Source organism: Peromyscus californicus, unplaced genomic scaffold (assembly GCF_007827085.1).
Source record: "Peromyscus californicus insignis strain IS unplaced genomic scaffold, ASM782708v3 Scaffold_5__1_contigs__length_169319896, whole genome shotgun sequence".
Classification (NCBI taxonomy): domain Eukaryota; kingdom Metazoa; phylum Chordata; class Mammalia; order Rodentia; family Cricetidae; genus Peromyscus; species Peromyscus californicus.
The window spans coordinates 114201054-114228241 of record NW_026294573.1 but is presented as its reverse complement, the minus strand read 5'-3'; the positions used below and the strand labels follow the sequence as shown (position 1 = coordinate 114228241).

The following is a 27188-nucleotide window of genomic DNA, read 5'->3' as shown; positions in this document are numbered from 1 at the left end:
CAGGAGAGGAGGGACGCATGCAGGGATGGGGTTTAATCCCATTATATCTCAAAGAACGCTCTCCTCTGGAGAACTGCTACAGCGTGAGGGTGGGGGAGCTGCTGGTTAAAAGGGGTGCCTTGAATATTTGGAGTTCGGTCCTGATAAGTAATTCCCTCTCCTTCAGCAGTAAAGGTGGAAATTCATAGAAGGCACACTTGTTTATTTGTACCCTTAGAACGTTCATATTCTAGTTAGACCCCTCCACTTTGGATCGGATATACTGTGTCTGTGGAAGGCTGGAAGACCAGCTTATTTCTTCCTGTTGAGAAAATAATAATGTCTAGCTTTCACTAGAATTCTCTTCATCGCCAAGGCTCTCTTAAATATGGACTAATTAGTTAAAATGGAGGAAATCTGGCAAAATAGCCTCTCTTTGAAAACCAGACTTAGAATATTCCGTGATTTGCTGTATTTTTGGAGCAGAAGCCTTTTTATTATTGGCTGTAATAGCAAGTGGCATCTCTTATTATGTTTGGCTGCTGACATATCAAATTACATTTTAGTTGGTTGTTATAACATGAAATAGTAGAATATGAGTAGACTCTAAATGAGACTCGCAGCCCTGGGACATGGAAGAGTTGACATTAAGGGGTTACCATGGCAACCTGTCAGGATGTAGCTTTATAATCTTTTGGATTAGGTTCTGGCCCAGGGTCACTGTGTTAGAATTGGATGGGGGTTTGGTAGCAGGATGCAAACGTTGTATCTTTACTTGACATCATTTAAATCTGCTGGGTGGTCATGTTGCCAAGGTCAAGCAGAAAAGACACCGAAAGAACATTTAAATTACTGTAGAACCTAGACAAGGTCACATCCTCCAGTGAAAAGATTCAGTGTCTGAGACTCAGTAGCCAAAAGACAGGGTGTCCTGTCCTTGGGCAGCGAATACAAAGTATGAGAGTAGTGTACCTGTGAAAGGGTATATCTAAGGCAAAATTGAGAAATTAAACCGTTTTATAATTGCCTTAGAGCAATGGGACTGAACATCCTCAAGCCAACAGTTTGGCCACAAAGCTAACCAAGACTGTTGTCTGAGGCACAGCTGAAAACAGCCTGCTCTGCTGGGTGTGGATTGTAGATCAGAGAAGGTCTTGGGCAGATGGTGGCGGGAATCTGTTGAGAACAAGGCCATCACATATCTCACTTCTCACACTGGCCTTATCCATGAGGACTGCATCTTGGTATAGTCATGTGTCTCTGAGTGTGACCTCAGCAGGGATGGAAGCCATGTGGAAGAGGGAGAGAGAGTTCTCATTCTCAGCCAGACCCCATAATCTGGAACAAAACACAGCTGCTTTCTGGGTGCCCTGAGGAGATAAAGGGGTTACGTTTCCTCTGGTTGTCTAGTGGTGGTATTTATCATCTTGTGGGCATAGCCAAGTGTCCGCATCGCCCTTTGCCAGTTAGCTCTTGTGTCCGTCCTGACTTGGCAGAACTGTCCGTCATGGTTAGTGGGGCCTGCTGTCAATTAAATGAGAGAGCAAAAGAATTCCTCCCCACCCCCATCATGGTTCAAGTGTTCCAAGTCTGGTTTCTGAAGCAGAGGTTGCTGTATGGTAAGGTAAGGATAAAATCCACACTGAAGATGGCCAGTAACAGTGCCCTGACCTGCTACAGTCAGCAAACTTGTGTACATTTGCTGTATGGAACACTACTTTGCATACATTATGCCCTTTCATCCTTGCCCTGGGATGACATGTGCACATAGCATGCATAGAACTGAGCATTTGCCCTGTACTAGATATCATGCCAAATATTCCCCACAGTCCAAAAAGTTGATACATTAAGTTAAACTTCATGACAAAGGAGATAATCAACTCTCTTCACTTTTTTGCTGGACAAAGAAACAGAGCTATAATTACTAACTAGTAGAACAAGGATTTGATCCCACATAGCATGGCCTCAGAGCCCCTTCTCATAACCTCAATGCCACTTGTATGGTACAACAGTCAATCACTTGGAGAATTTCAAATAGGTAGGGACTAGGGGCCCCACTCCAGCCCAGTCAGAATCTAGGTAGTTGCTGTGTAGACTGGATTTGCAAGCCAGTAGCCAGAACCACTAACTAGGGGGCAGGTTCTATGACTGCATAGTTGGCTGGAGCCCCTCAGCCAGCAAAAGGTTGATGACTGCGTTCATACCTCAGGAGTGACAATCCCAATTGTTCTTGTTTGCCAGACCCCTGTCTACCATCACACCTGGTTTCCTTACCCAGATGGTAGGTCTCCAAGCCATGAGTTCCTTTAAAGGCCTTCTAAAGATCTGGTAACCCCAGATTATGAACTTGAGAACAGATTTATTTTTTCAAGCCAATATAGTGATTTACCACTTCCAAGTGTCCAAGTTAACCTTTGCTGATTGGCATCACTAACCTTAATGTAAATATGGTGTTCTTCCCTCTGGGAGCTAAGCCTGAACCACAATAGCTGGAGATACAATTCCAGAGCTTGGGTGCACATTGGACCCACCTGGGAGATCCTTAAAGCTACCGGGGACCTGGCTTTCACTTCAGACGCCCTGAAATTTAGAGTGGGATGTCACTGATGGAGTGGACACTTCAAAGATCTCCAGGTGATTCTACTCAGCTGCCAAGTTTGAAGCAATGATTGAGAATTTGGCCTGAAAGTTTCCAGTTGTTTCAACCCGAGGAGACACTGGAGTTCCTCTGTGGACTGGTCTTGTTTTGCACTCTCTGATGGAGTGTCCCCACCATCCTCTTGTGTGTCTCAGCCAGCGTGATTAATTTGTGCTTAATTCTGCTAATTTCACTGCCTGCCTCTGAACTCTACCTCAGAGTCAAATGATGGTTTTTCCCCCAACAAAACTCTTAAACCAGAATTGAAGCGATACTGGTGGCATGTCTGTGATGATAGAGTCACAAAGTTTTCATCCTAATTTGGCTCTTATTTTTACTATGAAGTACATTTCTCTTGAAATGTTCTACCTTTAAGATGTTGTTATATCTTTTATTGTATGCTGTGTTATTCTTCTAAGAGCAAAGTAAACTTCTTTTTCATGTAACTTAAGATTCATTTCCACAAATATTGGGCCATCGCCTTCACTGTTGGAAGACAGCAGCTGTGGTGTGGTGTGCTCAGAAGCTGATAATACCTTACAGGTAACAACCTGGTCAAGAGTTGGAAACTAGCTGAGGAAAAACTTAAGTCAGTTTATCCTCGGGGGTTTAGTACATTCCAGTTCACATGATCAACTGGAAAGTACAGTTGCATTATGAAAACATACTGAAGCTGAGGATACATTTCCTGAGTAGCTTACAGATGTCCTTGGTTCACTTAGAACGCCTTATTGCCCCAGGTGGATCTTAAATGGAGAGAGATGTTGTCTGGTGGGAGGAACACATGGCAAAGGCTGGGAAATAGAGCGTTGCAGCTCCTGGGCTAGGAGATTGAGTTTGATAGGTGATAAAGGATAACTGAGGTGTAGAGGTGGCTATTCCGTCAGATTTAACAGCAAGAATGTTTGGAAGACCTAAAAAGTGCGTGTGGGCGGGGGGGGGGGGGGCGCGTATGAAGAGTGTCCATTTTTCTTTGTGCAACTGTTGATGTCCAGATATCTATAACTGTACTGGTGTTTGGATCACAGAACAAGGCTGGAGTGTAGGCCTGCTTATTACGATTTTCCTCAGGCCAAGCTTTTTGAAATGAACTCTGCTCCTGTTAGGTTTAGAATTTTCTCATCCTGCCGTCTGTGACTCGGTGCTGTAACACCTAGGAAAAGAAAGGGGAAGGGAGTTGGGAGCTTTGCTTTTGGAAGGGCAGAGTCAGAGCAGGCAGGGGGCTGTCATGGTTGTTCCTCTTTGTGCGGGGAATTAGAACATCCGAGCAAGCGGCTCCACCCCTCGTTTTGTGGGCTGTTTTGCTCCCATATTTCCTAATTTTTCCCATGACGTTCTCGCCTGTTTCTTCACAAGATTGTGAGGCCTGAAAGACCCCATTGTTTCGCAGCAGTGCGAGCTTGTAGCAGTGCTGTCCGGCTGCCTGGGGTCTGAATGTGGGTGGTGCACCCGCTGGGCTGTACAGAGTGGAAAATGAGGGAACCCCTGGTGGGAGCCAACACTGTTCCCCCTGAGGCCACAGAATGCCCTTCTCTGACAGAAGATGCTGCTTCTTAGTGTCATTCATAAACTGCAGTCTGATAGGCGGGGAAAGTTCCTTAATGGCAAACCAAATGGATAAAGGCTCATGCAGACTTGGCTCTGTCTTCAAATACATTGAAACTTTCATTCCTGCAAGGCACTAGACGCTGTTAATCGCCTGCCTGGATTCAAGTGAGTTCTTGGAGAAGCAGACCGTGTTCTGCGCGACCAGTCCCACTCAGTGTACTTTTTGAGTGTATAAAATAGTAATTCTGGTAGGGAGAAAATGGAATGACAGATAACTCCCAAGTAAAGTAGATAGATGCTTTTTAAGAAAATAGGGTTTGGTGTTAATACAACATTCTTTAAGGAAGGTAGTAATATATTCAGGCGGTATCTCCCATTTGTAGCCCAGGATGGCTAGGAACTCAGGCAGTCTTCCTGCATCAGCCTTCTGTGTTCTGGGATCAGCAGTGTGAACCCCATGCCTGAATTAAAGAATGTAATAGATTATCTAAGCAATTGGGTCTGTCTTTGTGGAAGATACTACATGCATGTGGACTGATGGAATCTTGTTAACACCTTCAACTCACCTTACGGAAGTCTCCCTGTTCTTGACGTTAGCAGTGGCTTAGGGACCACCTCCAGTCAGTGTTCAGTCTGCCGTGCATGTCTCTCTGCACCTCCACCTTCTGTGAGTCTCCTGGCAGCTTGCGATCGATCACTGAAGCAGAAGTGTTACACTGTGGAAATCAGCAAACATCGAGAATCAGAGTTCTTCGTCCTCAGAGCTGACTGCAAACATTTAGAGGCACATCACTGCCCAAAGCAGACTTTCCAAGTCCAGGAGGTTTCTCTGAGGAAAGTCCTGTCATGCTTCCCCTCAGTCCAGCACCAGCGATTTACGAAATGAATCAAACCATATGGCCCTTCTGTCTGCAATCCTCCAGTTGCTCTTAGAGTAAGAACCTCACTGAGACCTTAAGGTTACCGGTGACCTAGGGTCCTTGGGCTTCTCTTTCCTCATTCCCACCCCTCTACTCAAGGTTCTCATCGCCAGACACCTGGTCTCATCACAGTTTCTGTGTGCAGAATGCATAGCTGTGCTCCTCTTTTGGAGGGAGGAGAGCCTGATGCTGGGATCTCCTTTCTAACCCAGGCTGGCCTTGAACTCAGTCATCTCCTCTCGGGTTCTGGGTACTTGTATTGCAGATGTACATAACCACAGCCAGCCCAACATGTTCTTTTAAGTCCTTACCATGAAGCCAGTGGTACTCAAATTTCAGGGCCCATTAGGATTACCCAGAGGGCCTCAGACCAGTGTTGCTGACCAGGGACAGGTTTCCAAGTCATGCTTTTGAGGATCCTTGGGAATAGAGCTGGAGAACCTGATCTACATGACAGCTTCTTGGTCTACTCATTGGTGCATCCTCGAGGCCCGCTCTGATTGTCCCATTTAAAACTGCAGCCACCTCCTCCACACTTCTAGCTGGCTCCAATATTATTTTATTGCTCTTGTCACCTTATAACAAAACAATGGCTGTTGTGAATCTTATCTGTGTTTATCATCTGTCCTCAGTAGATTATAAATTCCGTAAAGATAGGAATTTTGTTCTATTTCTTCACTCTTGTATCCCAAGTTTCTCGGAGTGTTCCTGGTACATGATAAGTGGATAAATTATTGAAGAATTAACCAATGAGAAACACTGAGGCATGAATAATGTATCTCAAATATTGGCCCAGCTCCTTTGAGTCTAAGTCATTAGATGCTCTCTGGAGCATCATTTCTCAGCTTCTCTACGTTCGTGGCAGTGAGAAATGGTTTCCCCTCTTGGCTGAAGTTTGGTCCTGACCTGATGATCCTCATGTAGTGGTGCATCAGTGATTCCTCTTAAATTTACTTTTAACTTCAAAGTGCTTACTAAACCCATGGCCTTCAACCCCTGATCTACTTAGTTCTTAGAGATTTGAAAGGCTCTGTAAATATTTAATTTGCATTTCACCTTAACACTTTAAAATATCTTTTCAACTATAATTTTAAAGACACACTTAATGCATTACCAAATTTGAATGCATTGAGACTACTAGTATATTGAATTAGATTATCAAGTTAACTTCAAAATAATGCTTTTTGCTAATTTGATGTATATATCTGAATTTCTTACAAGTTGTTCAAGATTAAGGAGGGAAGAGTGTATTTCATCTTACAGTCCGTTATTGAGGGGAGTCAAAGCAGAAACCCAAGGCAGGAGCCCGGAGGAGAAACCACAGAGGAATGCTGCTTACAGGCTAACTGGAAGCATCTACTCAGCTAGCTTTCCTATGCAACTCAGAACTACCTGCTCAGGGGTGGCATTGCTCACGGTGGCCTAGACCCTTCTCCATCACTTAGCAATCACCAAAATGCCCCACAAATACACCCACAGGGCAATCTCAAGAAGGCAATTCCTCAGTTGAGAGTCCCTCTTCCCAGGTGTGTCCGGGGTGACAGCTAGGATTAGCTAGCACACAACTTACCATTGATCAGAAATCCCATAGCTGTGTTTTTTAGATTCCATTCTGATTAGGCTCATAAACTGAACAGTTAAATTCCTCCATCACACATATTCAGCAAGTGGATTACCTGCCACAGGCTCCAGAGGCCTTGTGGGCTGCAGGCTTCTGAGCCCCTGTGGGTTGCAGGCCTCTGTGTGGGTTGGCAACCCACGTGCTGTCACAGGGTCCCTGTACTCTATGTTTCGGATGCTCCTTGTTTTAAGGAATTTAAGTAGTTGTCCAGTTACACATTCAAGTAATTACATTAGTTACTGGATTTGAAACAAAATCTGACTAGATTTCTTTAAAGCGTTTGGTTAAGTTTGAGGCAGATTATCAAATTATAAAATGTAAGACTACAAAACCTTTGGAGTGACCAGTGTGGCTTTCTGTTCACATCCATTCATCTCCAGAACACAGGAGCAGGCATTTCATGTAGTGTTTGAAATAGCGAAGCATCCAATGTCCTTCGTGTCAAGTTGAAGCCGGAGAAAGCATTAAGAGAGCCAGGAGCCGGGGCTCTGTCTGAAAATCTCTCCAAGTTTTTAATCATACGGTTCAGAGAGTGAGTGATCTCTGTAGCTGCCTGTTTGGGGATTTTCTTAATTCAGCAAAACCGAATACAAACATTGAAATCAAATCCTGGATTGCTTCGAAGTCAATTGATGTGGACCCTGGTGCCCAAAAGATCCACTCCTAACCAAAGCAGAAGTCTGCTGAATACCTTACAGTAAAGTCTTAGTTATGTTTTAGAGAGCATCTTGTAGACCTCTTACACATTGTTCTAATTTGTGTTGAGACCCCCCCCCCCCGTCATATTTGAACCCCTCAGAAGTAATGATTGTGGCCACGTGTTGTGTTGTACACCTCTGACCTCAACACTTGGGAGGCAGAAACAGGAAGGTCCGGGGTCTGAGGCCAGACTAGGCTTCATAATGTTGTTAAGGTCAGCATGGACCCAACATAGTAGAGACCCTGTCTCAAAAACAACAGCAAAAGCTTCAGATTGTGTCCCAAAGCTTTGCCCTCTCCTGTGCCCAGCACTGCCTAACCCGTGAGGAATACTCAGCCTGGGTTTAGTACATAGCATTGCTTTTTTTCAACTGCAGAGGTATGCAGCACTCACCTTCAATACACAATCAGTGACATTTCACTGAAAGTACACATTATAGCCTTAAAATACACAGCAACAACCATATTGGACAGTCTGCAGAGCCCTTCTCTTTCATCTCGAAATGACCAGTCAGTTAAGATTTTCTAATTCTTTCTAGAAATGCATACGGGCTCTGACTCATGCCACCGTACTTTTCCTATTTTGGCCTCAAGCTATGTCTTTCTCTTCATCCTTGGCATGGGTTGGGCAAGCGGCTTAAAGCCATTTTCCCAGCCCAGTATTCCTTCTCCCGCATCTGGCTCTTGTGTGGTCAGCTTCCGAGGAAAACCTGTGCACATCCTTTGACCTGTACTGCCTATAAGATCTGTGTCTGTGCTGCCAGTAAGTCTATCCACAGGCAGCCACCAAGCCCTTGAATTAGGACTAAAACACACGGGGAGATGCTACATGTCTACGCTGTTTCAAGAGCCAGAATAAAATAAAAATGGCGCCGGGCAGTGGTGGCGCACGCCTTTAATCCCAGCACTCGGGAGGCAGAGACAGGCGGATCTCTGTGAGTTCGAGGCCAGCCTGGGCTACCAAGTGAGTCCCAGGAAAGGCGCAAAGCTGCACAGAGAAACCCTGTCTCGAAAAACCAAAAAAAAAAATAAAAAAATAAAATAAAAAATAAAATAAAAATGGCTCATTAATAATTTGTATATTAAGAACGTGTTAAAATAATAATTTATATATGTTGGGCTCATCTGCCTAATTTTCTAAAGCTTCCTAAATTAAAAGTTCCCTTTTCTGTCATCCTCTAGAACCTGTGTGTGACAGAATTGTAATGCCTCTGTTAGCTAATAAAGCATATATTTAAGATCCTGAGAGTGCAGATCAACAAAGGCAGTGGCCTTAAGTTTGCCCAGGCAGTGGCCTTCTTGACACCCTCGTTAGACTTGCTAAAGAGAACTTCCCTGACAGGTCCTCTCCAGCCCCACTGTGTTGATAGAATCTGACATTCTGCTTAATCACTTCTTAATGACAGTCTTCCTTTTGTTCTTGGCATGTAAGAAACCAGCTTTTAAAATAAGATATGGCAAGTGTTAGTTCCTAATTAATGGCCTCCTAATGCAGCAAATTGGGCTTAAATTCTTACATAAATAAGAACATTTTTCTGTATGTCAGATATTCCAATATACAGTCAAAAGATACACTTGTAGTATCTTCAGGTATACAGATATTTTAATATCTTCAAAGTACAAATAGAATACTTCACATCCTCTAAAGGAGAAACTCTAGGAAAATCCTGTAAATTCCAACAGCATGGGCCATTCTTGCATGCTGTTAAAGTACAGGCCTGGGGAAGTAGCTGCGTTGGCAGAGTACTTACCTAACATGAATGAAGCCCTAGGTTTGATCCCCAGCACCACATAACCCAGGTGTGGTGGCGCACACCTGTAAACTCAGCCTCGGGGGTGCAGGCAAGAGGAGGGACATTATCCTTGGTTGCATAGTTAGCTGGAGGCCAGCCTGGTGTATACATGAGATCCTGTCCCCACTCACCCCTGAAAAAATGCAGAAGGAAGAAAGCATCATTTTGTCGGTTATCGGTTGGCTAAAGGTGGCTACATGTTCTTATTCTAAAGTGCCATGACTCTCTCCCTGTGCGAGCCCCTCTTTAAGGGGAGAGAGCCACCAGAAAACTAAACAATAGAATTGAATGCCTTAGGAGCAGGAGGAATTGGATCCTGCACTTAGTCAGGGCTATGTCATCCTGTGTGAGACTGACTGACGTCAAGCAGATTGAATGCTGAGACAAATGTGTGTGTGCATGCGGACACATGGACGATTTAAAGCCTTCCTGTCAGTAAGTGAAGTGACTATGAAGGTCACCACAGCAAACCCTGGATCTGTCAAGAATGTACCTATTTTTAACATGCTGGATCAAGTGTCAGCACTCACAGGAGATGAGGAAGGGGGTAGAGAATGTGGGGGGTAAGACTGACTTGTAGAGATTCTGGCGATGTAAAGGCCCCTCTGGCGTGTTTACAGTTCAGCTGTGCATTCTTAATGGCTCCACTGCTGCCAGGTCAGGTAACATTTTCTTTGCATGTGATGAATGGCAGAGAATTCTTTTGCAGGGGAACCAAAGGAGCTGGGAGGGGGGAAAGGGAAGACGGGAGAAGAGAGAGAAAAAGAAACACGCAGCTCCAGAGGGATACAGCCCTTGCTTTGCAGTTGCCTATGTGGATAGAAACCAGATGGCATGCTGGAACACCCGCTTGGCTATCTGAGGAGCCAAACATATGGCTAATTGTGGGGAGAGCGAGCCTCAGAGCCAGAGCTTTGCTGATGTTTCATATTACAGATTGTTACAGTGTGTCATTACATCGCAAACCTAAGTGCTTAATACCCACTGCAGGCGCTGGCCATACACTTACAAGAGGGACTTTTAACTCTTTGCTGGCTCTGAATGGAGAAGTGACATCAGAGGGAGGCTGAAAATGTCTGGGGTGGAGAATTATGTAGTGGAAACAACATTGTTTTAAGACGTGGGAAGCCTTCACTCCACTGAATTCAGCTGTTTTCTGAGAAACTTCTTGTACAAGTCTCTCTCTATTCTCCCTTCTCTCCCTCCCTCTAAAACACACACACACACACACACACACACACACACACACACACACACACCACACACACACACACACACACAGAGGGAGGATGGGAGGGACTAAAATTGAAATCCAGGCTGTGTCACCCACTCTGGTGGGCTAGACAGCCCCTTCACCTGGAATCTACCTCACTGCACTCAGAGGTCGCACATTTGAAGTTTCTGTTTGGGAAGCTGCGGGGCAACAGCAGGTCTGTGTTATCTGAGGAGCTGCTGAGCCCATTCATCTGCTTTTCACAGCCCGCTTCCTTTTATTTTTAGCCAGATCCGTCAGGCCTGACAGGCGGGTAATTTGAGCCAGAGGAAGGGCAGCGCTCCAGGTCCTTTCCACAAAGCAATTCTTCTCCTCCCTCCTGGGAGGGCTCCAGACTTGGCCTGCTTCAGGAGATGGATTTGTTGAGTCATGTGAGATCATTTACACAAAAACACAGTGAGGCAGTGGAAAAGAGAGAGAGAGAGAGAGAGAGAGAGAGAGAGAGAGAGAGAGAGAGAGAGAGAGAGAGAGAGAGAGAGAGAGAGAGCTCAAAGCAGAAAGGAGGAAGAGCCAGGGGAGCTCGCTCTCTTGCTCGCTGCCTAGTGCAGGAATTTTGCAGCAGGCAGCTAGACTGAGGAGTGCCCTAGAGTCCCTTGTATATAAGGCAAGGTCTAGTTCACAGCATGGGTGGAGCCGGGTGGAGCCGGGCTAGAAGCTCCCCTCTTCTCAGCAGAGAGGAATATGGGGAAACTTCTTTTTGTAAAAGCAGCACCCAGCCGCAGAGACTACCCTCTGACAGTCCTGGTTCCAGTAGCAGTAAAGGGCCAGTGGGCTGGTTTAGAGAGAGCCAGCTTGCTCTGTGATGTAATACAAGTTTGCTTTGTCCCGATGCCAGCATGACTGAGGACACACAGGAGGGAGAAGAGGAAAGCTGGAACAGGACTCATGGTTAATAGTTTCCAGAGATCGTTGAGCAGGACTTGAGTGGAGGGAGGAAAGTGGATGTGGTGGAGAATTGCTGCGAGGTATACCATAATTACGGTAGGTAAAATAGAGTTGTTACCATGGCTTCCAGGCAAGATGGCTTGAGCAACAATTTTGAGATGCCAAGGAGGACACCATTTCCCCCACCATGGCTTTTGTTTTCCTTTAGCATTTGGGCAGTAAGAAAAGCTGGAATCGTAATTGTGGGAAGCTGTATTAACTTCACAAATCAGTTTTGCTTACTCTTTCTACCACAAGCCTTTAAAACAGCCCATTGAAACTGTCCCCGCTCATTCATAAAGTCTGAATTCGCTTATATACAAGACTGTAGGAATTTTCCTTGTTTTAAAGAATAAAAGACTTCCTAAGAGAAAAATTACCAAATTATCTACATGTGCATTCTTCTCTTAAATGTTAGGAAGCATGCTATGCAGAGAATAGAAAATGCGTGGAAACTGGAACGGAAAATTAGAAATGAGGGGCATTTCAAAAATACTTAGCATGAGTAATTTCATAGGAAGCATCCCTGCAATTTTGCGTTTATTTTCAACTCCACTATGTAGCTTTTTTTTCCCTTTTTAACCACCCTAGAATGTAGGTCAGCGTCACCATGGCTCCTCATATTTTGTTAGCATTTGAAAAGTTGGAACATTTTGCCAGTGTTTGGAGACGGAAATATGTTTAAGTTGCCTGTGTGGTTTCAGTAATTCCAGAATCAGCTCATACATTCCTGCTGTTGCTAGTCACCAGTGAACCTGAGTATTCAGCATTCAGATACACCCTCACCTAGGATGAACACAGCGCTCAAAAGGTTGCCGATAAAATGCTCTGTCGTTCACACCCCTCACTCTCCTCCATGCTGCTCCAGTTCTATCACTATGCTGAGGTCCAGCCCAGCTCTGGATTGTTATACTTGAAGAGAGAATGAGGACAGTTTTGTGGTGGTTGTGCATTTCGGGAACCCCAGACCACATAACAGCAACATTACTGTTCCTTTGAAGTGGCCTTGTTTTAACGCTAGTCTATGCCTCTGAGTCCTCCTCTGTATCAGAGCACCTGTTTCAGCATGGCTGATAGTTTGGACCAGGTAATTATTATGGACTCTGTCCTGTAGGTGGGGGAGTATGAATCTTAGCAGCTTTGCAAGTTTCTGTCTTCCACATGTCAGTGGCACCTCCCCTTACAGAGACAACCAAAAATGTCTCCAAACATTCATAAATATCCCCAGTGGGACAGCATCTACCCTGCCACCCTGGCTGAGAAGAACCACTCTGCCTTCTCGTTTTAGCTTCACAGTTTACTACTTGCTTTAGGAACTAGGCCTTTAGCACTTATGAGATAGGATATAAAGTAATCTCTTTTTGTCTCTCTCTCTCTGTGTGTGTGTGTGTGTGTGTGTGTGTGTGTGTGTGTGTGTGTGTGTGTGTGTGGTGTACTCTGCTGGAGACTAAACCCAGAGCCTCATGCATGCTGTAGTAGTAACTTTTCTCTTGCTATGATAAAACACCATGACCAAGGCAACTAATAGAAGAAAGAGTCTATTTTAGCTTGTGGCGCCAGAGTTAGAGTCCATCATGACGAGGACAGCACGGCAGCAGGAACGGGAAGCAGAGACCTCACTTCCTGAACCATAAGCATGGAGCAGTGAGAGCAGACTGGAAGAGATGGAAGTGGTCTCATTTCAGAGCCTGAGTCCAGCGATGCACTGCCTACACCTCTCCGTCAGTGTGACTAACTGGGGACCACATGTTCAAGTGCCTAAGGCTCTGGGGTCATTTCTTGTTCACACCACAGCATGTGTTGGATCTATGCTTTACTACTGAGCCTGTAACTCATAGGTTACACCCCTTCTCTTGTCATTTAAAATGGAAATACCAGATTATGTAAAGTATGTAAAGTTTTCTAAGTAGCAAACAGAATTTTAGGGAGAACACACACACACACACATACACACACACACACACACACACACAACTGAGGCCTGGAATTTGTTCTTGCAGAACAGCCCCTCTCTTGTCCTCTGGCCTTAGCAGGTGGAATCCTTCAGCGCTGCCTCACAGGACTTTCCCAGAGCTACACCAGAGGAAATGGCCCTACTGGCAGAGCCTTGGAATGTTGACATCAGCAGCCAGGAAATGTCTCATGGTAGCAGTGCACAGAGCTGGGGCCTCGAGCTCACCCACTTTGTGTGCCACCTCAGAAAGAGAGAGAGGCTGCAGACACAGGCTTCTCAGGAGCAACCTTCATTTCCCTCCCGTGCTGGTGGCTGTGGTCTCCTTAGGAAGGAATGTGCAGCTTTCCACCAAGAGGCAGGCGTAAATTTCCTGTTTGTTTTGTGAGGACTGGTGTGGACGGCTCTAATGAGATCAGAGGGGCCCTGAGGGACGTGGCCTGGCTGTGTCCTTGACAGTCCCTTGAGCTGCTGTTGGAGAGTGCAGCCAAGCCCGACAGTTCCTGCTGGTGGCACATGGTGTGACCGTGCCCTTGCTCTGTTTCTTACCCCTTTGCCTCTTACCCCACCATTAGCATTCCATCATCCAGTTGTAAATCATGGCGAAGTAAATATAAGGCAGCTGCTTCTCCACAGAACAGAGTGGGCACAAAGATGACCTGCTTCCTTAGAACGGCTGCCTAGACAACTGATGCTAAGGATGGTTGGTAGGCCCGAGCTATTCTTAAGATCTTTCTCACCTGACGGTACCATGAGGATGAAGAGTTGAAGAGTAAGCCACAATACAGCTCACATTACAACATTACAACGAACATATTACTTGGTCTAGCCTGAACAGCAGCTACATGGACACATATGGGACATAAACTATGGCAGACTTGAATTTTAGGGCATTTCCAACAGCCTAGTATATACTCAGCCGATGCAAGCTGGACCACTTTTTGATAATCCCTCCCTCCACATGCATATGAAACCTTATGTGTTCGATAAAACAAAAAATACTTTCAAGTATATAAGCTCCAGGTACAGGACCAGTTGTGATGGTGTAGGGACTGCTGTCAGCTCTCGGCTCTAGGGGCTGGGATGGTCAGACTCAGCAATGGAACTGTTTGTTGAGGACAGCAAGAACGTCTTCTAAGTTTTCAGGGGCTAGGATGAAGTTCCAGGGCACCATGTTTGAATAAGCCTGAAGTTTCATTGCCAGCGTGGTAGGTGACAAGCTGTATTGATTTTGAAAGTTCAGCATACAGAAGCATTTGTGCTTGTGGTCAAAGCAAACCTTATGTTTGTGGACTAGTTTTTACACCCCAGCACGTGGTAATCTCTCAGAGAGAACAAGTCATGCTACGATGAAGCTGGTGATGAAAATTGCTGACTCTGAGCCCCAGGAACGCTGAGGCAAACTAAGAGATCCTCTCTGAGACTGTCTTCCAGTCGAGCCTATCATGCCAAGTAGAGCTCTCTTCTGGGAATCAACAAAAGCTTTTTTCCCAGAGAAGCAAGACAGTAGAACCGTTCTGGGCTTCCAAAGTGGGCAGATTGAAGCTGTGCATACCAACTCCTGTTAAGCTGCTTGCCTCTCTGTACAGCTTGTTGTCCAGGTCTGCTCGAGAGAAAACAGGTCCTATAATTATGACCTTTGACTGAAGAGTCAACTGGCCTCTTGGCTTCTTCAAAGAAGTGCTTTCCAATGATTTCCTGTGACATCGCTCCCTCTTCAGTGGGTCATTTGGAAGTAACTACTCATGATACTGTTACTTCAGATTCCCACCAAATCATAGAAAATGGACTTCCCTGAATTATTCAAACCCTCAAAAGAGAAGGAAGCTCTAGGAGTCTGTCTACATGTGTTGTTTGACTGTTCCTGGGGAGACATGAGCACAAGTTTGTTCACTCCAGATACAGCACTGACAACAGACTAGAAAAACAACTCTACCCAAGGCTAGCTTTGTGCACAGTGTGTTTATTGGGATTACTAACATGAATGTAGGTGAGAAGTTATGTGGTGGTTTGAATGAGAATGGCCCCCATAGGCTCATATATTTGAATAATGGTTCCCTACTTGGTTGAACTGTTTGGAAAGGATTAGGAGGTGTGGTCTTGTTAGAGGAGGTGTGTCGCTGGGGGCAGGGTGTGATGTTTCAAAAGCCACACTATTCCCACTTAGCTCTCTCTTTCTGCCTGGTGCCTGTGGGTCAAGATGTGAGCTGTCAGCTACTGCTCCAGTGCCATCCCTGCCTGCCTGCTACCATGCCCCCCACCTTGATGGTCATGGACTCTAACCCTCTGAAATTGTAAGCCCCAAATAAACTCTTTCTTCTATCAGTCGCCCTAGTCATGGTGTCTCTTCACAGCAACAGAAGAGTGACTAGGACAGGTTAGTTACAGAAGCATGGATGACTCAAAGGTAGCTGCAGCACCAGAAAGCCCACCCCAGCATAGGTGATGATTAAGAAAAGTTGCATCCCTGGAGCTCCCTGCATAACTTGCAGGCAGCCCAGCTTGTCCAAAAGTCTCCTCTCCCCAGAAGTCATTACTGCTTATGTAACCTTTGCGAAGACTCTTGTGAGTCTTATGAGTTTTAGGAACTTCCTACGACTTAGGAGTTTTGTTTTTTTTTCCTGAGCCTTGTAAACCTCATTTATCTCCCTAGTCTCCAAGGAGCCTCCTTTCAGATGGGAGTGATGTAATTGGGAGGAAATTACTAGATAACACACCTGGTAAGCCAGGTGTGATTGCTAAACCTTCATCCTAGATGAGTGAAACTCAGGCTTCTCCATCTAAAATAGTCAGAGGGATTGAGCGTTTCTTAGTACATGTGACAGCCACCAATGATACACCTTTCAGTGGCATGTACCATTGACAAACATGAATTAGAGCTCCTAAAATTAAAGCATGACTCCTGTGTATCAGTAGGGTGATGGAATCTCTTCTGTTCTTCCTCTTCTAAGGCATAAAAAAGAATGATGTTCCTGGCAGTATGAAAACAGCACTCTGCTGGCCAAAGTGATGTCATTCTTCTTAGGTGAAGACTCTTCAATATTTTATTCTTATTTTTCATGTAGTCTTTAAATATATTCTGGCCAAATGAAGACTACAAATAGATATTAATATTAAAACATTAGATGATGATAGAATAAAGGAAAGCGGGCGCAGCTAATGTCAAATCAAAGGAAAATTGGCTTAAGCATTGTGATTAAATTTAGTGTAACTACTTAGTGCCTGTTATATAAGGCAATGTCAACAAATGTTGTGAATGTGCGGGCTACACAAACCAGACAAGTTATTTTCTTTTGAAACACTTATAATCCAGTGGGATGATTGAAAGTGATTGCCTATTTGGCAATTTTCTGCAGAGTAAAGTTGTGCTGAATAGGGGCCAGAGAACCGAAGAGAAAAGACTCTATCTTATCTGAGTGCTGCGTGTTGGGCACTTTTTCTCATGTTATGCCATTTGGCCCTTAGCACAGTTATGAGTGATAGGAGAATTTACTCCACTCTTGGGGTTGGGGTGCGGGTGGGGATGACTAAGATTTAATCACACACTCCACTCACATGCCGAAAGATAGTTGAAGGTCAGATCAACTGTATTGCCCACAGCTCTAATTTCCTTTTTTGCTATGATAAAACACTTTGACCAAACACAACATAAAGGGAGAAAAGGGATTATTCAACTTAAAATTCCATGTCACAGTCCATCACTGAAGGAAGCTGTTTATTCCACACAATATTGCCTCCCACCAAGGAACTCCCTTTACAGCCAAAGAAATACAGCAGGAATCATGAAGGGTGTTGCTTGTTAGTTGGCTCACAGGCCAATTTATATTCAAGTAGATTTCTTATACAGTGCAGGGTCTTCTGCCTAAGGATGCTGTCACAAACAGTGGGGTAGGCCTTCCCATATCAGTTAACAGTCAAAACAACCCCCAACAGACATGCCCACCATCTTATCTAGGCATTTCCTCAATCAAGCTCTCTTTTCAGATGACTCCAATCTATGTCAAGCTGATGGTCACAGCTAACTAGGACACCCACCAAGCCCTGCTTTGGCTGCTCTCCTCAGAGGTTTCTCTGCCCCACAAAGCCGCAGCAGCACAGCTCTGGAAAGGCCAACAGACAGGCTAAACACTTCCACCCTTGGAAATGTAAAGGAATGGAAAATCCTCTGGCTGACTTCAAAGGTCATGGGTAGTAGATGATGTGCACTGGCCCTCTGTATCCCACTCCTAGATTTCAAAGTGTAACACAAGTCTCTAACACGGAACAGGGAAGTTGCTTTGTATGGTACTGCTTCCTTCCTTTCTTAAGTCTCATGAACTTGGAACACATGTGCTATGCCCCTTCTTTGCAGGGACTAGCACCGGGTGGCAGACTCGGTGGTGTCTTCATGGTCTGACCATTCACTCTTCCAATTCCTTCTGGATTCTTGTTTTGGACAGTCAATAAGGCAAGAGATGCAGCTGGGACAGGTGGCATCCTCAGTATCACTGAGAGACAGATTGGCTTTTGGTAGTGGCTGCCTGACTCTAAGCATTGGTTCCCGGGCAGTTTTACCACCACAGGAAGTCAATCAGAAGCATATGGACCAGGAAAGGTTGTGTGAAAGTATTGGCACTCTTGCTCCTCAGTAGCTTTTGTTCTTTTCCGTCTGACATCCAGAGCAGCTTCTTTGTTCCCAGCAGGCATCCCTTCTTTATAACACAGAGTCGCTTGTTTTCTCTTCCTTGTCACAATTTCCTACTGAACTATATAGTTCATATTCTGGTTACAGTCCCGATATTAATTTCCAGTCACATACCCGGCCCCGGGGAAGAAGCCGTGGTAACAGCTGTAGAAAGGTGCTCTTGTCTCTGGCTTTGGATGGATGCAGGCATCAAGGCGGGTGGCAGACATTGCCAGGCTTTTGGTCAGAGCTGTGGTGGGGTGTGCTTGCTGCCTCAGGATGGGCTTGGTGAGAATACTGTAGCTCTGGAGAAACAGCTACACACCCAGAAGTACCTGCAGACAGTCCTCAGGCAGCTCACCCTTGTTTCGCTGCCTCTTCAGGAACAACGGAATAAGCAGCCTCAGAAGAGATGTGATGGGGAAGGGTCTTCCCTCCCCTTTGGCTACTTAATTCTAGCGCCATGTTCCTTCGAGTGGAAGGGAGCTATTAGAATTTCTGAAATAAATTGGATTTATGTTCATTTAGTTTTGCACTTGGATTCCAGTTCAAGGCTGTCAGGACTTGAAGAAACATGTGAAGTACTCCAATCCTAAAAACAGGAAACTAGAGGTTTCTCTCTTCTGATTGCCCAGGCTCCTAAGTCCTGGATCTTGGGGCATTTCCCCAAGAGTGTCCTGTCTTTTCTCTCTGAAATCTTCTCATCGTTTTATTTCTTCAGCCACTCTTACCTAGCAGTCTTGGTCTATCTGTTATGTCTAGTTCTTTGTTTACACTGCTGAGTGTCGTGTAGGGAAAAGTGTGGCCAAGAGGATTCACGCAGGTCCCAGGGCACATGGCATCTGAAAGCCAGCAAGTGACATCTTTAACACTGTGAATACTGAGATGCTTGCTTGCATTGGCCTATATCACTTTGGAGAGCCTGAGCTACCCAGCTTTGAGACAGATTACAAAAGGCTTCTAGAATAAACACCTGGGGAGGGAGAGAAGCATTAAAGAGGAGAGAAAAGCCCGAGTCAGCATATTCCATTCTCAACTGTCAGTATCAACAGCATTTTTCAAGGGCCAAGACATGGCACACAAAGAAACAGCTCTTGACACTCTTAAGCTTCCCTTAGAGGAAGGAGGATGGAATCAAGCTGGCTTATTCTGTTCTTACCATACCTCCCAGCGTCTTAGCAGTGATCCAGGTGAAACAGATGTCTCACTGTAGGTGGAGGTTGTTGGTAAATAGTGGAGAAACAGGTAGACCCAGTCTTCACCTTTCTCCAACTCCCACTTGCTGAGGCCCAAGACGCCCAAACCATGAGCATATATAACCCTAGAAATGCCACCAGATGTGGGATTCTCACCAGGAACCCGAATCTACCAGTCCCCACCATAGAGAGGACTTGGCTGGTGAGGGGCACTTGGTATATTGCCAGTGCTGTTTTATTTGCTTACCTGATCCTTACTTTTCACTTATTTGGAAACTTTCAACCCCACCCACTACCTCTCTACCTTCTTCCTTCCTTTCCTCCCTCCTTGAAACTGGGACTTAAACCTAGTGCCTTGAGCATCCTGAGCAGGTACTCTGCTGCTGAGCTACAGCCCAACTCCCCTGCCTTCTTCTTAGACTTGCCGTGTCCCCAGTCCTTCATGCTCATTCCCACTTCTTCTACTCACCTTGAAGGCCTACATTTCATTAGCCTTTTAGTTGTGTAAGGTTGAACACAGACTTTATTAACCAGTGGGTCAGTTTTGTTAGGATCAGCTGACTAGGAAACACAATGGCATATGGGATTGGTTTTCTAAAGGTACCCTTTAAATCTGTACTTAATTTTGCTCAATACAAGAGGATCTCAACTTGAAAGAAAAAGAAAATATTTAGAAATTGAGTGAAGACACTCTTGATTCTGTTATGATATCTTAGGCAGGTTCTGTCTTAATGATTTGTACTTAAGAGAGCAGGTTGTGTTTTTGAGCTCTAGGCTTTTCTGTACTGCTTCACAGCCAAATTGACTGTAGGACAGCCAGGTTCTCCATGTTTCAGCAGAGATGGGAATATTTGATAGAACAAGGCCAGTTTTTCTGGTTGCTGTCCACAAGTGAACTGACCCAGTTTCTGAAAGTGTCATCTATTCACCAAGGTGTTTTCTATTAACAGTGGTCTTATATATGGTACATATATATACATATATATGTATATGTGTATATATATGTACATGGTACATATATACATATATATGTATATGTGTATATATATGTACATGTGTGCATGTATTTTATTGGCAGAGAGGATGTGGGGTTTACTTTGGTCTTTTGTACATGTTTTAATTCCATAGTATCTCAAAAGGAAGTCACCTCTAGCCCAGAGTCTCCAGCTTATTATAGCATGACCAAAAAGACTTTTTACATCCTTGTGTCTGGTTAGGAAAACTGTCTCTTACATTGACTTCAGGACTGACAGCATTAATCAGAAAGCACACTGTATACTTGTAACTACTAAACAGCTGTGTGTTATTCCCAGTAAGTGTTGAAGAAGATCTACAACCCTGGGAGGGAGACATCTCAGTGGTTAGAGTGCTTGTTGTGCAAGCATGAAAGTCTCAGTTGGAATCCCAGAACCCATGTCAAAAGCTGGTCATGGCAGTGCTTGGCAGTGCATACCTTTAATCCCAGCAGTGGGCAGCAGAGATAGGAGGACCTGGGGGCATTGCTGGTTAGCCATTCTAGCCCATAGGTGAGCAACGGGTTCAGTAAAATACCCTGTCTCAGAAAATAAGGTGTAGAACACTTGAAGAAGACACCAAAGCCATGTGCATGCATGGGCAGGGGCACCCATATGTACATGCATGCTCTTAACTCCTTCCACTCAACACACACACACACACACACACACACACACACACACACACACACACACACACACACATTAATTTAAAAAAAAAAGATGGCACTAAATATTTTTTCCTTAAAAAAAGAAAGAAAAAACCTCTAAGGTTAACAGTTATCAAGATTGTTTTCAATCCCATGTCAATAGTGTGTTCATGAGTGAGAGTAAAGAACCCTCTCTGTCACTTATATTTCCATCAAAGAAGTTTAGTCTGGCTTGGCTATAGAATGGCGTACATGCAGATGACCTAAGAACATCTGAGGGAGGGACAGGCAGGGACAGGACAGTTAGTTTATTGAGAACTGTGTGTTCAGATTCCAAGGGATTGAGGACTGTGGGGAATAAAAGCTGGGTTATTTAGGAAAAGCTGGGTTATTTAGGTAGCTGGCTGAGCATCTTTGTCAGTTAAGACATTGTGCCATTTCCTGTGTGCCAGTGTGAACAATAAAGTGACATTTTGTGACATTAGACATCTCTGTAAAGAATGGGGACAAGCTTTCCAGTTATGTGATAGGCTGGATTTGAAATGGATCAATACATGTACTAAGTAAGAAACAACATGTATAGAGTTTCTACTTTAAAGGTCAGAAATCCTTAGCCACTGCTTCTGGTAATTCACTTATTTTTTATTATTTTTCATTCATCTTTTAGTCAGTTGGATACTGATTTTTATGCCGTTGAAGCCACTGTTGCCCAGACATTGTGTACCTATGGAGATGTCTGTGTGGACTCACCCTGCAGAGATAGGGTGCTGGGGTCCTCCCTGGTGTACTGTTGCTAAGGTGTGTTTCTGCTGAGGCTGGCATGCCATTTTCTTTCGAATCTCTGTCTGCCATGATTGGCAACGTCACTACCTTCTCTCCTGGTTTATTTTTTTAAAAATAAAAAGGTATATAACATTATGTTCACTGAATAGTAGTGTATGCAGATTAAGAATTTACCTTTTGAAAAAACAATTGCAAAATAATTCTCATAGTAATGAAAAGTGTCAGTAGGGGGAATGTAGCATTGCACTTTGCATCCTGGCCTCATGTGTATTCCCAGTAGACAAAGATAGAGGACTAAGAACAGAAGGGGCTGTGGTGGGCCATTGAGAGTCTGTGGTTTTTACTATTAAATCACTGTAGCTCTAGTTAAGTCTCTAATTCCATTTTTCACAGAAAGATTCAGACATTGAAATACTTTGTAGATGCAGCCTCTGAGGAGAGGATGCACTATCAGTGTACTAGAAGGAACTTGACAGTGTACTGCTGTCCTCTTGTAGCTCTGTGAGCATCTTTCAAGGGGAAAAGCCACACAACTACTTAAGGAGTCAGAAACATTTCACTCCTGTTTTTGTTTGATATTTGACAAACCAAAAGCCCTGGAACCATACCACAGTTTTATTCCAAAATGTGAAGTTAATTAAAATAATTTAAAACTCTGTAAAGAACCAATAGCACAATCCCAAAAAGATCCTTAGTCTGGTTTTGGAGGGGTGTGGGGGTACTGGATTACTTTGTTCATTTGGCTGATGGCATACCAACTTCTTAAAATCCTTGGTGGAGTGTTACCTGCCAAGGAGCTTCTACATATCAGTCCTGAAGATGATGCAGCCAGGCTCTGACCTCTGCCCACTGGTTCCTCAACTCCTTGGGGTCAGTAGGGAAAGACACTAAGGTCTGGTACTTGGTACTGCTGCCACTCAGCATTTCTTCCCTTTATTAAAGATATCCAAGTACCAGCTAGAAATTCCTAAGTCATTGGCTTTGCTCACCAGTGCCTCAGCTCCTAGCCCTTAGTAAGTGCTCAAAAATTGGTTATTTCAAAGAATACCCTTGTCCCTATGGCTCTGTAGCGATGGTATGTAGTCCTCTGAGCCATGGGCATGCCCTGAGACTCCAAACATGACTGCCTAGACCTGCACCATCCAATATGGTAGCTACTAAATGCCTTTGTTATTTTAATTTAAATTGTATACAATTTTAAAAACAGCCCTCAGTTTCCCTAGTTATTTCTTGGTTTAGGCTTTCATCTCCTTGAGAACACTAAGAAGCAAGCAAGAATATGAGCAGCACTACTGTGTGCTGTCCTTGGTGCTTTCCCTGCTGCCCTGAGAACCCAGGGCTCAATAGGTCCATGTGGCTGTCCTGCTGAATAGCATGAGTGGCTAGAGTCATGGCAGAAAATTCTGTTGGACATGGAACTTCACTGAGTTTTCCTGGGCCTAATGAGTTTCTTGCTTGTGTTTACAATGCAGCTGTCTGCTTCAGGAAGTGAGGGTTCTGGAACAAGAAGGACCTTCAGGAGCTGCTTCACACTGTGACATGTCTGGTCCCTGGTGCCCATCACTGCAGCATGAACAAGGTAAGGGATGTTTTGAATATGCTTTTTGAATTTTCCTGTATCATGATTTTCTTGGGCACATATGTCTGTCCATGGCCCAAGGAGGTTGCTTTTCTTGCCATTATAGTTTCAGAGGTTGGGTGGTCGTGTAATCTCCATAAGCCATCTTTCAGGCAGGGTGCAGGAGCTGATGGACACTTCATGATTCTCTGGTCCTCTAGAGTATCTCTTGCATTTCCCAGAGGTGTTTGATAGCTGAAATGTTGACTGTTTGTGTGACTATGTTGACATGACTATGGAAGAATTAGTTTGTAGAGCTAGATTTCCTGAGATGACTATCAGCTCTGCTAGACCTCAGGCAAGTGACCTAACTTCTCGATGCTTCTCTTTTCTCATGTGTAATATGCTGATAATAGTGGGTGAAATGTACTAATTCATGTACCACTTGCCTTGCATAGTGCCTGTCTGTATTACAGGCCTCTTAGAAACATTGGCCACAGTTTTGGTGCTGGGACACTGTTAGCCCATAGACATAGCTGCAAGAGAGTCTAGCAAGTATGTGCAATGTTTCCATTTGTTCTCTGATTGATTTGCTGAGTAGCAATTGATTACCAGATGGGCACATTAGGGATAAGTGATGAGTAAGGTTTGGATTGAGCTGCTAGCAGGTGGCAGACCATTTCAGGTTTGAGTATTCTAATAAGTTATGTACCAGAATCTCTGTAGGCACAGAAGAAACAGTCAGATCTGTGACAGTCTTAGCTTTCTATTGTTGTGATAAAACACTGACCAAAAGCAGACTTGGGAAGGAGAACATTTATTTGGCTTATAGCTTACAGTCCATCATCAGGGGAAACCAAGGCAGAAACAGAACCAGAGACCATAGAGCAATGCTGTTTACTGGCCTTCTTCCATGGCTTGCTCAGCTTGCTCCTTTATCACACCCAGAACTACCTGCTCAAGTACTGCCCACCATGGGCTGGGCCCTCCCACATCAACCATTAATCAAGAAAATGCTCTATAGACTGTCCTAGAGGCAATCTGATGCAGGCGTTTTCTCAACTGAGGTTCTTCATCCCAGGCCACTCTAGTTTATGTCAAGTCAGTTGACAAAACAAAACCAAACCAGGGTGGTGACCCAGGAGAGACAGTACAGAGGAGGTGAAATTCTGAGTTGGAACCTGCGTGGGAAATGGTAATTTTCTGAGCAGCCAGGGTAGAACTAGACACTACAGCTAAAGGGCAAAGCCTGTTTGGGCACAAAGGCATATGAGAAGGTCTGGTATGCTCAGAAACAGCAGCTGTTTGGCATGGCTGGAGCAGAGTCCTCGCTCCATGACACGTGTCACTGTAACAAGAGAACTCTGTAGTGAGTGACTGTCCTCTGCATTTGAGGATTTTCTCATGGTATCCCCTTCTTCCCGTTCTAGTCATGACAACAAAAATTGTCCCCTGGTGTTTATTCCCCCATGTCCCTTGGCAAAGATCCCCTCTGGTGAGAACTACACAAGTGGTGGCCTGAGGTCATGTATGAGCCCAGGGATGGAAGGAAGGCCAGCTTTTGAGCCACAAATGGATGTGAAATAGGAGAGAGGTTTCTAGAAAAACAGACATCTCATGACATAATGTATGGGTTGTGGTAGACTTCGGGGTGTTTTGGTCTTGACTGCAGAAAAGGCATTTAACCTGCTGAGTCCCTGGTCTAAAGCTACCCCTAGGGGATTTTTCTTAGTTCATTCTTGCCTTCCAAATGTGGGAGGAGCTAAGGCCCCTTCAGTGTTTGCACCTTAATAGGAGGTTGTGGCTGCCACTGTCTCTGAAGGGGCCTGAAAACCAGAACAAAACAACAACAACGGAGCCAATTATGTGGAAGAATTTTACCCCCCTCCCCACCCCCACCCTCCGCACTAAAATAAAGGAAGCCTCTTGTTGGATATCCCACTGTCCCCCACAGGTCCCTATCCAAGCTTAAGTACTTAGCTTTTAACAGGCTAAGAAGTCAGTCTTGGGAGTTTTGAAAGACAGACCACAGTTCTGCCCCATAGTCATGGCTGGAGACAGAAGTCTATCACCACAAACCCTGGCTTCTGTTATTTTGAGGTTGGTATACTGGAAAGTCAAGACAGTGCTTGGGAAACTTCTGATCCATACGCACAGTTCGTGCCATCAGCCAGCTCCAAGTTGCCTGCAGGGCATCTCAGCAACTGATGTCATGGTCCTGCTCTTAGAGTACACTTAGGAAGCAGACTCTTGGGAACCATTAGGTGTGTCTGTGCTTGGGAAGTTGTGTTCTGCGTGCATGGCCCAGTGAATGCCTTATTTTATATCATTTTAATTGGAAGGAGTGATTAAGGTGGATGTGCCACTCCCCTTGGTCAGCATTTTTTTTTCTCTCTCTCTTTTTTTTTATGGCTTTCTTGGCATCAGACAAAGGATAGGTCTTTCTCTGGGTGAGGAAATAGCTCTTTTCAATACAATAAAACCAGAGAGTCATCTCATCAGTGAGGTATGTAACAGAATGCTGGAAGTGTGGTTATGGGTGTGGCTGGTGTTCTAAGTGGATTTGTTCCTAGAAAGCTGGGAGACAACTGTACCTCTTTATTGGATAGATCCTCTAATTCTGTCCTTCCTTCCCAAATATCACCTAGTATGATTTCAGTTAGGAAAAGGACAGGACAGAAGGTAGCCACAGGGTTCTAGAGTCCCTACTTCTTTGAGGCACCAGGGTGACACTAGTGACAGATTTTCTTTGTGGTCTATCAGGACTGAACCCTCTAGAAAGCAGGAATGGCCCCCATGGCACAAGGAATTGCTAGCTTATTTTAGTAATTTGATCGTGGGGCTAACCTAGTAGCTAGTGAACTGCATCCACCAGGTAGGACTTTTATTTCTCCAATTTTTCCCTTCTTACCTGTGGCTGGGGGTGAGGGTATACTGTGGCCCTGCTGATGCCTCTGCTTTACTGTGGGCAGACAGGGGAACAAGGTATTCCTAGGCTCACTGTGAACAGATTGCTGTTTCCCGAGGCTAGTATGTGTGGATTATGTCCATTGGATGTGCATTCTAGAAAGTTTACCTCATGCTGACTCACCTTCTTAACACCGTAAAACAGGCTTAGTGGCTGTACAATCTGAGCCTTACGCATTGAACAAGTTGTGAGATGCATGTTTTACTTTTTAGTTGACTGTAGAGATATTGGCCTGAGTGTCGATGTGAAGCTGCTTCCGCCACTGATACAGCAGAGTGAGGAGCTAGGAACACCACTGATACAGCAGAGTGAGGAGCTAGAAACTGGGACACTTGTTCCACACCCCACCCCTACCCATTAGACAGGAAGACCATCTTTCCAACTTTCTTAGGCATTTTTCTAAAGCTGACTTTTCGATCTTTATGATGCTTGACAAATTTCACAATTGAGAGTTATCATTTTAATTTTATAAAAAGCCTTTATCCTTTCTAGTTTCTGGAATCATTTTTTTGATATTTATAAATATCTACCTCATCTCATATTATACACTTGTGTTCCTCCACAAGGATGAATGTTTGGGGTTTATCTATATTCTGTATATGCTGCCATAGCTGTAAAGAAAGAAATGTAGTTTGCAACAAAACAAAACGAACGACCAAGAAACACCAGACAAAATGGGAAAATAAGGATCCCCAGAGGAGAGCAGTGTAGGGTGATGCCTCTCACTGCACAGCCCGGCCTCCGAGGTCACAAACCACACCCACATGATGGGGTCTCCTCCTGAAAGCTCCTCCTGTGGCAGTCTCGAGGTGATGGCCCATCACTCTCTCACACAGTTATCACTTTCATGAAGGTATGTCACAGGATTTCTTCTTTGGGTTGATGAGTACATTCCATCTGATTGGAAAACAAAAATGCCTTTTCTGGTGTCACACAAAATGACCCTCCCCCTTTCTGCACCTCACCGGTGACACAGTCTTCTTCCACACCCTGGTTATGTTCCAGTGAGGC

The 27188-nt window shown here is 44.6% G+C and overlaps 1 protein-coding gene across 2 annotated transcripts in view; it reads left to right on the top strand.

Annotated features, from left to right (window-relative positions):
• Positions 1–27188, top strand: part of Bach2 (BTB domain and CNC homolog 2) — a 343391-nt gene that overhangs the window by 61698 nt on the left and 254505 nt on the right. For both annotated transcript variants that reach the window (XM_052716038.1, XM_052716039.1), the window contains exon 2: positions 23124–23230. In XM_052716038.1, the coding sequence (XP_052571998.1) occupies positions 23222–23230 (9 nt within the window). In that variant the 5' untranslated portion in view covers positions 23124–23221. The remainder of the gene's footprint in view (positions 1–23123; positions 23231–27188) is intronic.